The 13,871-nt window shown below is 33.7% G+C and overlaps 3 protein-coding genes across 5 annotated transcripts; all 3 read right to left on the reverse strand.

Moving 5' to 3' along the window:
* Nucleotides 1–2,322: 2,322 nt before the first annotated feature.
* Nucleotides 2,323–5,790, reverse strand: LOC124444643 (homeobox protein koza-like). 2 transcript variants are annotated; one of them, XM_046995276.1, is made up of 2 exons: nucleotides 5,274–5,790; nucleotides 2,323–3,127 (listed from the first exon to the last, which is right to left on the reverse strand). In XM_046995276.1, the coding sequence occupies exons 1-2, from the start codon at nucleotides 5,530–5,532 to the stop codon at nucleotides 2,577–2,579; spliced, it is 810 nt and encodes a 269-aa protein (XP_046851232.1). In that variant the 5' UTR covers nucleotides 5,533–5,790; the 3' UTR covers nucleotides 2,323–2,576. The 2 variants fall into 2 exon arrangements, with proteins under 2 accessions (XP_046851232.1, XP_046851231.1); XM_046995275.1 differs by having other exon boundaries at nucleotides 2,323–3,130; nucleotides 5,274–5,762.
* Nucleotides 5,791–8,087: 2,297 nt separating this feature from the next.
* Nucleotides 8,088–10,760, reverse strand: LOC124444637. Of its 2 annotated transcripts, XM_046995267.1 has the most exons (6): nucleotides 10,567–10,760; nucleotides 10,404–10,490; nucleotides 9,616–10,051; nucleotides 9,222–9,513; nucleotides 8,396–8,857; nucleotides 8,088–8,318 (listed from the first exon to the last, which is right to left on the reverse strand). In XM_046995267.1, the coding sequence occupies exons 2-5, from the start codon at nucleotides 10,405–10,407 to the stop codon at nucleotides 8,405–8,407; spliced, it is 1,185 nt and encodes a 394-aa protein (XP_046851223.1). In that variant the 5' UTR covers nucleotides 10,408–10,490; nucleotides 10,567–10,760; the 3' UTR covers nucleotides 8,088–8,318; nucleotides 8,396–8,404. The 2 variants fall into 2 exon arrangements, with proteins under 2 accessions (XP_046851223.1, XP_046851224.1); XM_046995268.1 differs by having other exon boundaries at nucleotides 8,088–8,857; nucleotides 9,616–10,021; nucleotides 10,567–10,756.
* Nucleotides 10,761–11,034: 274 nt separating this feature from the next.
* LOC124444642 (beta-2 adrenergic receptor-like) lies at nucleotides 11,035–13,765 on the reverse strand. Its single transcript, XM_046995274.1, has 3 exons — nucleotides 13,654–13,765; nucleotides 13,427–13,498; nucleotides 11,035–13,207 (listed from the first exon to the last, which is right to left on the reverse strand). Exon 3 carries the CDS (start codon nucleotides 12,397–12,399, stop codon nucleotides 11,521–11,523), a length of 879 nt encoding a protein of 292 aa, XP_046851230.1. The 5' UTR covers nucleotides 12,400–13,207; nucleotides 13,427–13,498; nucleotides 13,654–13,765; the 3' UTR covers nucleotides 11,035–11,520.
* Nucleotides 13,766–13,871: the final 106 nt, after the last annotated feature.

A 13,871-nucleotide genomic window follows, 5' to 3' on the forward strand; every position in this document is an offset into this window, starting at 1 on the left:
CACATGCACTATACGAGATGAGAAAATTGGAAATATCTATTTTACAATTTTAGAAACGTTTCTGGTTTGTTTCTCCGTTAGTAATTACTTAGTCGTCTCTCTTCTTATTTGAAAAGAAGATATATTATTCTAAACAATAAAGTCTATGAAGCCGGATGTTCATCGAAATAAAAATTCTCAATGTTTTTATGATGTCAATGAAACCAGTGAAAATCCTCTGGTTTATTGATATCTGGTTGAGGACGTGAAGCATGTGTAAGTTTGCCAGCACAATTTGTGAGGACGTAAAGCATGTGTAAGTTTGCCAGCACAAGTTGTCAACAAAATACTCGCGTTGCTTCGAGTGTTCGTTTTTTCTTATTTCATATGTCATCGTGTTTACTGTCATGTTAAATTATATCTCAAATCGTCCCATAATTATACATTGCTCTGTCAATTTACGATGGAGCGCACGGTTGCTGTATGTTGATAACACCAATAACATGTCATCATTGGTGGAAATAACAAAACGTTTATAATTGAATAGGGATCCTTACGACTGAACCTGACGATACCATTGAAAAATTACGAGCTGTAAAAACAAGTGTCTAATATATGGATGAGAGAAACGAAGATTCAAGGTAGAATTTCATGTATAATAATGAAAACATTAAGTTCTAGCGCGGATGTTTCAATAAAACTAATATTTTTCTCGAAAATCCCAGTTTCACCAAAAAAGAATCGGTCAGCTAGAGCTTGGAATAAATGTTTTGGTTTTATTGTTGGACCAACTGATCTGAACTTACTAGAAATAAGATAAAAGTCATGAAACCGAAATATATCATTAGCTGTAAAACATAGCTCAAATTCAACCGCAATGAGAGCAGAGCGTATAAAGAAGTCTGGGTCAGAGAAACGTAGTTCACGATCGATATCAATAATTATGAATTTATGAAATGTAGAGACAATGTACATTCATCACAGTGTATGGTTTGTAATACAGTTGATGAAGAAATGATTTGGTTTCTCAGACAGCATTGTTCTTCTTCTTTACATATGCATAAAGCGAATATCGTTGATCGTTTGATTTAGTCTGCCTCGTGTCATTAGTGATCTATCGAATTGATTTAATAAAGCATTTGTTATGTTGTTGTTGTACACTCGTAACAACGATGGCTCTGCTTGTGAACTTCGCTCACGACAACCTTCTCATTGTGTAATACCACAAATATTATTTATAATGATTTTAATTGTCTTAGCTTTGGGAATGACAAATGAAAGAGATCGAACCGAGAAAAATAACGACGAGAGGATTTTATGATAATTAAGAATCAATTTCATTGTTGGCGATATGAAGCTGCTAATTCCTGAATGATTTCAAAGACCACATGTTGCAAATTATCTCATTCACTTCATTTAATCGAATTAGTGAAAGCGTTGTCGGTCTTTTTGAAGCTAAAACACGAAACCAATTGCTTAAAATGGTAGCTGATATCTGCTCATGTTTGTTAACGTTTTGCAATAACTTTCGTAAGTCTAAAAAGCATTTCGACTTCAACGGTTTTTCTAGTATGCAGAATAACTCTGACGAAAAGAGACGATTCACTATTCAGACAAAAAGACTTAAGTCAAAAAGATTTGAAAGTCCTATATTGCATTTGATTATAATTTTCACATGTATGAAAGCAACTTCAACTTTCATATTTTACCAAGATGCACGATTTGCTCACAAAACATTTATAATAAAAAAATTAGATAAAATTTAAATGATTTTCTGCCAACTTGATATGCGTTCGTATGATCAACAAGTAAGTGTTTTCCCATTAATGGGTGGTGTAATTTGACGAATTTCTGTTAATTTGTCATGTTTGAAGGCTTTGTAAGGTCGCCGTAGCTTAACACATAACTGTTCATCCTGTCTTGTCTATTGGGCAGTTGGAACAGCTAGCCAATTGTTTAATCCTTCATATACAGTTAACAAACAGGATTCAAAATGCAAAGACAAAATATGTGGTTATAGTCTTAGATGCTATGTATTGCACAATCGCCCATCATATAGCTATATCTTGAATTTTCAAGGGTTATAACAATTAAGGGTGGAGGCTTTTAATTTAATGAATGATTTGCCATCTTATTCAAATCATTGATTGGTCTCGTATGACCGTTTTCTTCATTTGAAGTTTTATATTATGATTTCTTTCTAGCTCGTTCAACATAAATTGACTTGTTTCTACGATAACGCAGTTTTCAAAATCCTCACCATTCTGAAAAGTGCATGTTTAGAAATATTATACAATTCAATCGCCATTTGTGTTAAGAAAAGTATAACTTGTTGTGCGTCCGTCCATTTTTCAATTTTATTTTCTTTATTTTGATAACCACGACAATACATTTCACAAACTGCAAGCACACATTTCTCATGATCTTTTGTTACATAACACACGTCTTGTATTCAAACTTTGCAATCTTTTATAAAACTTATGAAAAGCACTCACAAAAAAAGGTATATAGATACCTATGCATTTTTCCAAATTACCTTTGATAGAAATTGTGACTGACAACTCTCCACAATATGAAATTTACAATTAATATGATACTTAAATAATATCTGCTTTATCTATCGAAGAATCTTCAGTTGCAACATTTGCATCAATATCATCGACTTCAGTAGAATTATCTTTCCCACTATTTCTAAGGTCAACTTCTCCATCATTGTCATTTTTCCTGCTCAATGGTTTAATTCCTGGAGAAATTTCGCCATCAACACTCGAGCATTTGCAATTTGTTGGTGAAACACTCTTGATGCTTCGCGATTCATCGCTATAGTTGTCGTTTGTTGAAGGTGTTTCGTATTTCTTGTATTTTGTGCGTCTGTTTTGAAACCAAATTTTTACTTGACATTCGGTGACATTCAATAGTTCAGCGAGGTCCGTTCTTTCAGCTGGTGTTAAGTATTTCTTTTCTCTAAAAGTATTTTCTAGTTCCCATATTTGCCTACCTGTAAAGGTTGTTCTGGCTTTCTTTTTCTTTTTCATTTCTAACTTCGTGTCGACTTTTGACTTTATCTGTTTGCTATTGTTTCCTGTCTTCGTTATTGAATCTTTTTTTTCTGACTTGCTGGGAACATTTTGTCGTTTGTCAACGTCTCCTGCTGAAAATAAAAAGTTCAGATGTCTTTTAATTAAAATTGTAAAAGTTATTATTTTTTTACTTTAGTATTGGGGAGTGGTTTTATTCAATAAGAGCACATGTTAGCTTATTAATTTAGAATTTTCATTTAAAGCCACAGACTTTCAGGTGTCTTGCATTTATATTCAATTAAAGCACTGACTTTCATATCTACAGCGTACAACCTGTCAAAATATTTCAAACCAAATTCTTCTAAAAACTCAACACATCTGCAAAGTTTGACAATAGCTAAGTTAAAACCTGCCTATGGGTACATTGTTTGACTGTAATCGAAATTGGGAATGTTCTGAATCTGTTGAAGCTGTTATGATTAAGGCTATATAGAGACAAGTCAAAATATTATCTTGTGTCCGCTGTTTGTATTTTATAACGTATTAGGATTTGTTCTCTGCGTTAATTGGCAAATTATCATTATTGATTTAAATTCTTGTTTTCTCAAGCAACGTACAAATAAACATCTTTAATTTATATTCTGTAGCCGACTGCTTCGATGAAAGTCATGTCTGCATGCTCAAACACACTTCATCAAAATATGTTGGTGCAGATGTGGTGGGTCGTAGCTACATTTTAAAAACGGTAAGCTATATTCCTATCTATATACAACAACTTGCATTACTATGTAATGACAATATTTCTCTTCGGTTAAGTAAAACAGCTTGACATTTGTTGAAAAAATTTTTCATTGCAAATTGCTGTCCTTGTATGCTATGCATGTTCATATGATCTGGTCTTTTATCAATGATGTCAAAATGGCATTGTCCATAATGAATGTGACAATTTGATAGAAAAATATTTCGATATTAAAGCGGTTAAATTATCGCTAAAAAGCTCGTAGCAATTTTTCTGCTAATGGTTTTATTCTTTATGCGATTAATTAACAACACTCGACAGTCTTAACTTTCAATGCTGAAACAAAACAAACAGCTTGGCGCGTTTTGGTGTTAATCTTCACACAAAGTGAAAAAAGTTTACTTTAAAAGCCATTAATCAACGAACTTGAAATTCGATTTTTTCATCTTCCATTTTGTCGTTGAACAAAGGGGCAATCGAACAATATATTGATACTATTTACATCTTGGTATTGTCGTTGCTCTGCTATAAAAATTCATCTTTTTAACGGAGGAAGATCTATTCTTGTTTATCTCATTAATAATATACAATATAATGTATTATATATGTATATATGCTGTTATCTATCGTCTGCTTATGTAGGAATAAGTCTATGTATGCATCTAAGCATATATGAGTACTTGTACACAAATGACAATCTTTAATACTTCCGCTGTGCAGCGCAACAAAAAGTGATTTTTGCGTTTCCAACTGCTTTAGTAATTCCTGATGCGAATTATTGTAAAAGACAAACACGTAGAAATGCGCTTTTAAAAAGTGTTTATTTCGACCTTAATATGATGTTCGTTGATTTGTAAATCACTGTGGCTTCCAACTGTGCGGTATATTAACATAAAGTCCTCTAAATGACTGCAGGTCATTCCAAGGATAAATGTCTTAATTCGCCGTGCTATTTATTAATAGTCTTATCCAAATGGCAATTAGAAAATTGAGTTTTAAAAAATCAAGCGCTTGAGCGCGCAATAATGCATGCGCGCATCATAATTACTGGCTCTGTAAAAATACGTTCTATAAGATTTCTGAACGTTTAAGTTTTTGCAATCATAAAAACATCATATCCTTTTTGCGTTTGCTTGATCAGTAATCTTTTACAACAATAAAACATTAATAGCGTGCTCCTGTGAATGTTGTACAGCGGGTGATCCATGCATTTAACGTTCTTTTGTCCCTGGTTATCTTGTGAAGAGTGCAAAATTTTCATCTTAAGCTTAGCAGGCACGGACGAATGTCCTCTTATTTACCATTCAAACTATCTCGGTGTTATAATGATGCTTGTGAAGCGGTATATAGCATTGACGATGGAAACGAGGTCGTGAACATCTGGCTTGTGATGGTGTTTAAATGGCTTAAATTCATTTTGTACGGATGTGCATGAAATTGTATTGATAATTTTCATGCGCGAGGTTATGTTTCATATCTGTGATTTCTATCACCTACTGTTAAAATAATTACAATTGTGCTTGCTTTTAACCTACCATCAAATGCATCGAGCTTAAATGGTGCCTTAACACTGCGTAATCTGTTTTTTGATTTCACCCTTGCTTTACGAGAGCACGCAGATTTTTCATCTTTTTTCTCCAATGTTGTTCGTCCTTCGCTCTCCGTCTTCGACAGTCCCAAGATGTCGTTGATGAAATGCGGCGTTGGTTGAGCGGGTGGCTTGGAATACAAGTGGGCATGCCATGTGTCATGGAATTCTTCCTTTATCGTGTAAATTGACTTGCCATGAAGCATTTTTAAATCCAAATGAACGCACACGAGTTAGGGTGTAATAAATTCTTCATACGACAATAATGTTTGAACTATTGTCTAGTGTTGTTGCAACACTGTTGTGTGTTGTTTAAAACACACTGTGGTAGCTACCACTTGATGGCTTCACGTCTTGTGATTTCGTTCTTTACATTAAATCAATAGTCTGATAAAACTGATTGTTCTGATGATAAGGATAATTAGTAAGCCAAATGCTCTCTACTTTATTCTTAAATAAATAGCTCTGTGCCATTGGCTGCTTTTAACCTTCATCGTTCTGATTGGTTGCTCTTTAAGTGATCTTTACAACCTAAATTGAAGTGGACGAACTTCATAACCCAGCAAAGTCATGCTTTTATGCAGTTTGCTTTTCTTTAGTCATGTGTCGCAGAAAAATCAAGTGATTTTCTCATGTCTTCGTTCGTAGTCACCTGCGTTATTTGATAAGATATTAAAGCGGTGACTTTTGATAACTTTGTCAAAATTCTTGCACCCGAGCATTGAATATTTCTTACCGACAATGATCATTTCTCGCTAAACAGACAACACCTTTTAATTTAAAATAAATGGTTATTGCATATTAAGAGAAAACATATTTTAAGCCGAGAAAATCACCAAGGATATGTGACCATGCAAATGTCTTTCGTAAAGCAGAAACAATTGTTGGTCTTTGACATTTTAAAACAAATTCATTATGTGTTAACGTTTATCCAAAATATTCATTAAGTTCGCTGGCAAATTTTCCCTTTCATACGGACGAAAGTAATTTCACGCACTTAGTGAGATTGTAGCTCCGCATCGTATATTTAGTAAATTTGAAAGTGTTCAAATACATCGTGTACATTGGAAATGAAGCCGAAAATGAATCCTCGTGCTCATCTTGCAGTGTTTTCAATTAGTCGTGCAACGGAGAAAGTAAAACAGGAAATCTGTAATGGTCATTAAAAAAAGAGGAAAATAACGAAATCACAATTAATGATTGCAAAGACATTGCTTGCTCACTCTTTACGATATATAGTTATTGGTAGCCAATTAACTGAGAATAGAAACATATTTATTTTAACTATTCGCACCAACACGTTGACAATAGAATAGTATTTTGCTGAAAGGTGTTACAATGATGTTAAATGAGTGGCTCAATCGGAAACGAGGACTTTTTTTGTGTACATTTAATAAATCCGTGACTCGAGGGTCATTTAATATATATATGCAAAAAGAAGTTAATGGCCGAGTTAATTTGAACAATATGTGCACACACATGTATCTGACAATTGTTTATAATTTTTTGATAATTTCTTCTACATATTGCCGACCAATTAAAGCAATGTCGTAGCAATAATAAAATCCACCTCGATCTATCTGACTATCATGGCCATTATGAAGATGCAAGTTCATAAACTTGGAGAGTTGGCCGTCTGATATGAGATATCATTTATTAATGTTATAGCGAAGTCACTATTGATTTGGTAAAATCTTTAGTATTATTTCGCACTAATATATGAGCTTTTAAAACGTTTAAGTCACTCGGCGGGATACTAAAATCATAATTAGAAAATTCCACGACGATATATGATATACAAAAGCGGAGTGGACTAAAGGAGTCTGGGGTCAAGAGGTGAAGTTCACTTATATTCACGATTGCCGTGATTACAAATTGAAGGTGATTAAAGTTCACATAAAAGCGTGTTTTGGCCAACTATAAGAAATTCTTTTCGATTTATCGAATTCCAAATTTTCCTGTTTTCTTTCTCGTTAATAATCCACCAGACGTCGTCTGTACCGTTGGCAAAAATTTAAAATCATTTCATAACGATTTCTGGAACAGCTATAAAACATGCGTACTGCTTTTATTCACGATCTAATTTAATTAATCATTTTTCTCCATGAAGTCGAAACAGGACCATTGATAGTCTTCCTTTAATTTAAGTGTGTTAAATAAATGGTAAAATTACCATAAAGAGAAAATGTTTACTTTTGGTATTTTATTTCTCTATAAAACTTGCGTATCTACATAATAGCCAAATGGGCTACTAAAGAATCGTGCAGAAACTTTAAGCGTATTTTTTTCACTATTCTAATTCCTCACTCACATTAACTGCCGAGACAAAAAACAATTCCAAGATGACCCATTTTTGTTTTCATACATAACAGTGATGGCTTCTCGTGTTCTATTTTCTATAAGTATATCGTGTAAATAAATTTATGTAAAAATGGGAACTTCTAGTGCGTTTTACAAAGTTTGTTGCTTTGATTTTTCGATTGTATATAATGCTCATAAAATGCAGAAAGAAATTACTACTGCCGTAATTGTACTCATAATTTCTGAGATATGCCCTCCCCCCTCTCTTTAAATGTTCTTGGGACGCCCCTGTTCTTATGACAAAAAGAAGTGTGATGCTATAGTAGTGAACATAAAAAATAATGTGTTTCATATATGTGAACATAACTCAACAGAAAAAAAATTATCGTCGACATTGATCAACAGAAGAAATTTTACCTTCCACGGATCATAATTGTTTTCAAGCTAATTTGAGCTAGTATTTATCAACACCGACGTTTAAATTTGTATTTATATACTTCCAAGTACATGCAGTCTTCAAGTATAGTCATCACAGTTTAAAGTAATCTAGAAATCATTTTCCAATTAAAAGTTCTGTTAACTCTAATTACAATCATGAAACTACACTTTTATTTCTAAACTATTACTTTAACATACTTAAATTAACTCTACAATCACAAAGGTAATGTGTCATTATAGAACGTCCTCTGATCTCTTTATTTCATTCATGTGTTACTCATTAACTCTACAATCACAAAGGTAATGTATCATTATAGAACGTCCTCTGATCTCTTTATTTCATTCGTGTGTTACTCCATGTGATCTTACGTTCATTGCACGTAAATCATTTTTGTAATAAATGAACCATAACGGGTTCAGCAAAAATTGAAATTTCAGAATTGTGTTAATGGAGATGTACAACTCACACATATAAATGATATCGTACAGCTTGTAACCATCTAATATGTCGCTTGTTCGAATTATTGCCAGAGCGTGGTAAACTAACCACATCATGAACGTGCTACCATATATTGTTAGTACAATAAGATTCAAGAAGCTTCTACTTAGTTGTTTTTTTATATCATCGGGAAGCGTCGCCAGCTCCTTTTCTTTTTCTTGCTCCTCTTCTTCTTCGTCAAAGCCATGAATGTACTTGTTCTTTTTGGTTTTGTATTTTTTCGTATGGCCGTCTTCGACATTGTCCTCTTCTATGGTGTTGCTCGTTCCATTTGAATGGATCTCCATGTCAATCTTTGGCGATAATTTAAAATTGAAAAAAAAAATGAACAGAAAGATATAATACATCTTATATTTATTTTTATATTCACAAACGCTCCACAAATGTCAAACACTGTCCAACCTAGCTCGCCCCAACCCCTCGAATACTCGATGAATTATTAAAGCATGTTGCTGATTTTCACTGGTATGAAATGTTTAATCATAAAATATTCAAAGCTAGGAAATCATTTATAGACAAGGCAACAATGTGCTGCATTTGAATGTCGAACTTGATGCGCAGAACTTAAGGTCTTCTTTTAATGAAAGAAGTCGAACAGGACAGCAAGGTTGCTCTTTAGGATATAAATTTGCATGTATGGAATAGTTTAAAATATACCTCAGTTTCTCTTGGTATCTTTTTGAAACCGTTGTGAACAACTCTCAACAGCAAACTGAAGACAGTTCTATTCCAAGATATCACGAGAATCAATGGTCCGAGCCAACAAAATGCGACCGATATTAAAATTATTACAAGTCGAAACTTAGACAGCCGTGTAGCTTTTTGGTGGTCAGACACTTTTTGATAATCTCCAAGATTAAAAACAAAAAATGCTTCCAAGAAAGCGAACGCAATCGCTGCGAACCAGACCACAACTCCGATATGTTTTAATTTGGATACTGTCGTAAATCTAAAGATAAGTTACACAATTGGTACACTTTGGTAATTTCTCGGCTAACCTAACTACTGTTCTGAAGATATTTTATCATCAATCATGGTAGTATTTTCTTACCTATGATGGCCTCTGTATCTAATGATGCTGTGATGTTGATCCCACGACAGAAGATGAAAGTGGTACAGGAAAAGATAGTTCATGAACCACAATAAAATATACAGCATGTGCTTTTCTTTATCCAGATAATCTTTGTCACTCTTAATCATTCTCGTATCGAGCGAGATCATGTAAAGACTGACAAGGCTTGCAGCACAAGTATAGCTGCTTATTATCTTGCTTTGTGATGTTTGTTCATGTTTTGCAAACAATGGGGCCAATACCATCAAAATATTGTAGATCAAGGCTATTGTAATGAAAACTAGATCAACCTGAACTGCTGCTCGCCAATCGCATGTCGAGTTGAATCCCCAATAAGGAATCGTAAGGTTTTCGTATAGTCTACCAGTGATGTTCGTGATATTTGCTTGATAAATACTGATGTTCGTGATATTTGCTTGATAAATACGGATGTTAGTGTCGATATGAATTCTACCCCCCCCCCGGCTCATGGAATAATTCATACATTAATTTAAGTATTTAAAAGTGCGGGTTTGCCATTTTAAGATGATTTGTGTTGAATGTTTCCACTGCAAGAAACGTGTAAAAATGTAAGTCGTTCGTTGTGTATTTTTACTTTCAGCAAACAGTCATTACTTCAGAAACAACATTCAAAATTCAGTTTACACATGAAACATGTATTTGTTGATGATGCAATAAAATTGAATGGAAAAATGAAAAAAAGTTTGAGAGTTTTGCATCATAGCGAAAAAGTGTTATATTTTATCCTTAGAGAATGAGCAACTTACGCATCTTTAAAACTGTTGAGAACACACGATGGACAAACGCCAACAACGACAGCTATATTGGATAGCTGTGACAACTTCGTAGGATATCTGCGAATGAAATTCATGATAATAACATCCCTACGAAGTCAACGTTGTTATAAAAGTTCATGTTGTTTTAACTTACTATATAGGATTTTCTTTCTCTCTGGGAAAATGTTTTGGTTTCTTTTCTGTCTTTCAAAGTATGTTATCTTCGTGACTGAACATATGTGTGGAATCTTCGCGTTATTGACGCTTTGCTTAAATGTGCATTTGTATTATTAACTTATTGGTTTCCTATCGGTGTATATTTGATGAGACAGCTGTTCTTGAGAGGGATCACGAAAATGTAGATTGTCTTAATAAATATGGGTATAGCCATGTGTAGCTTTAAAAGAGAAAAACTCTCATTTAGCCGGGAGTCAATGTCTTCGAATCTGTCAGTTATCTGATAACATATAGATTATTGCCTATGATTAAGGAAATGGTCGACAATTACCTTATTCTAGAAATTCATCCTATTTTATTAGCGCGCTGGTTATGACAAAAAATGCATAACGGGTGCATTGTCGTAGAATTTACAATGAAAATTTCAATGAAAATTGGCGAAAAATTTAAAATTTGACAACTTTCGGGATATAATTGAAATACTCTATATATTATTATTTTGTATCTGGTAAAAACTGTTCATCGAATAACCTGTTGTAACAGGTGTAAATAATAAATTCGTTCAAAGATCATTTGGACGAATCCAATTAGACGTACTTGTCTTTATTTTCTCTCCTTCGGCAGATGATAGGCAACTGGGGGCAATTTTTAAAATCTAGATGATTTGCTGAAGAGCTATCAAAAGAATATTTGGCAAATGATTTAACAGCAAGCTTCAATCTAAATTTCTTTTTGTCAAATATTATCTGCAATATGTCTGCACGTTCGTCATCTTATGACAATTTATTGTAATTTTTGATTCTACGAGCTCGAATTTTATCATCGTTTGAACTTGATTTATTTGATGTTAAGCCTAGCGACCATAACCTCCAAGCCTGCTTTCTCAAACCTGTGTTTGCCCAAAAGAATACTAAACAGTTAAATGTTGAGCTCAATGTAAGCAAGGTATCCCCCAGATATAAACTTCTACCAGTAACGCCTTTCTAGTTTCGTTCTCTTGCCAGGGATAGTTTGTTGCAAACACTACAATACCAATGGGAAGATAACAAATAAATGAGATAATAATGGCGATGAAATAAGTCTTTGCAACTTTCAAATCGTTAAGAAAATTTGCCTTTCTTCTTCTGATATCGTCCTCCGACGATTCGCTGCTTGTGTCTTCACTCACAGGAAAACGGCGTCTGTTTCTTGCAACATGGAATATGGAACCGTATGTGAAGAGAGATATCAAACATGCTATGCAAAGTACAACCATCGTAAATGCTTTGGAATATGGCGGTTTGATCAAGCGACACGAGAGATTTCCTGCCATAAGTAACCAACAAATGATACAAGCGAAGAAGAATTTTTGCTTCTTCTTTGATACTTGCAGATGCCACAAAGGTTTTACAATTGCTATGTATCTTTCAATGTTCATAAGACAGAGGGTTGAGATTGACGTTGCTGGAAATATGTACAAAGCGGAGAAATAAATAATCTTATACAAACACTTTGGTGTTTTCTTTACTTCCGTTATTGTTTCCATCAAAAATAAAGGATGCACGACCAACACCGTAGCCAAGTCCACGCTGCACAAAACCAAGAGTGGAAAAAGCGCCATTTTAGAACGAAGCTGTTTTGATTTGCAAAATACGACGACGACCATCATGTTGAGCAAAGATCCAACAATAAGAAAGATACCATTTATCAAACATGCTGCAATCACGTTGTTTATATATGATTGAGATGGTGATTTCACGATGTAAGATACAAGACATTTCGTCAAATTCATTTCTTGCGATGAATTTCTCTGTGATTCGTTCTCCATCATTTATTAAGATGCAATGTAATCATTTGTCTATAAGTTCAAAATTCGTTGAAGCATGACGAGAGAAGTGTCATGTATGCATGTAATACAATATCACTGTTAAAGCGAAACTTGATCAAAACCGCTGGCAAAGATGATTTGTCACACTCGCCTTTTTTAACAAGTGAATCATTTTATATGTTAGGTAGCACTCTTTATAAAACCTACTTTTAAGACTTAAATTAAGTTGCTAGTTGCGATCATCATCTATATATAAGACATGGTCGTGTCCTTGCTTGGGCCCTGGTGCTCAACAGTACACGAACCTATTTAACATGTAAGTCTTTAGAAGAATTCACACATTTGATTAGGTCTTAAATTTATGGCAAAGTGAAATTTAAGCACTAAATATTTCATGAATTGTTACATTTCATTTTAAATTTATGTTTTTGACTATAGCTATATTGCTTCTATCATTATGTATTAAAACTCAATTGCTGTTTTCATGTCTATAGTTTTCATGTCTATAGTTTTCATGTCTGTGCTGCGATGGCTCTACCCTTGCAATAACAGTCTTCAGATTCTCCAGAGATAGCCGCTTCCTTGTCGATTTCTTCCCAGGGTTTGGTGAGTTGACAGCCGATACGATAAACAAAGCCAGCAACAGGTTTAGTCTGATGCAGACATTTGTTTTCATTGTCGCATATCAAGGCTTTACAACTGCACTTTTCTGCGTCTGGTAATACTGTCCCACATTTATGTATCTTGCCATTTAAAGTGATTTCTTTTGGAAGGCGATTGCTCAATGATCTGAAATTTTGTAGCCAATAACCTAGAAATATGTTACAATGGTTTTCCAGTGTAGACATTTTCATAAATTTTAGTGATAGAGAGAGTCAAAACGTCTTGATAACAACAGACATTTAAAGAAAACCTTTATCAGTAAAAACAGACAAATCTATTCAAGATATGAAAAATGTATTACATTATTTTACATAACATGATTGATCATTTGTACAATCCTGCATCAATGGCTGAACGTTTTACTTACCTTTAACGAGTAGGAATACATTGACTTGAATGACTGTCACGAGAATTATTTTAATTGAACTCATTGTTGGATCTGAAGAAAATGAAACTACGTGTCATGTCAAACATTTCAATCTAGTTGACAACACAAGTTAAATAAACAAAGTTCACTTTCGTTTACATAGATAATATAGAGTTTGGATGATGATCAATAGCTATTTCATACCCTATAAAGATATGGCTCTTTACCTTTAAAAATAATTCTCCAGAAAAATAGCCAAACAACTTACTCCAGTATAATTGTCAAATATCTTCTCACAATGCTATCAGTTTGAGGACAAACATTCATTTTATACCAAACTCTGGCCATCTTGAAATTGATCTTATTAATTTATGGTAATTGAGCAGGTGACACAAAACAAAATGAAAAACAAGTTTTTCTGTAGAATTAGTGAGCATTTTTTGTC

Source organism: Xenia sp. Carnegie-2017, unplaced genomic scaffold (genome assembly GCF_021976095.1).
Source record: "Xenia sp. Carnegie-2017 unplaced genomic scaffold, XeniaSp_v1 HiC_scaffold_21, whole genome shotgun sequence".
Lineage (NCBI taxonomy): Eukaryota > Metazoa > Cnidaria > Anthozoa > Malacalcyonacea > Xeniidae > Xenia > Xenia sp. Carnegie-2017.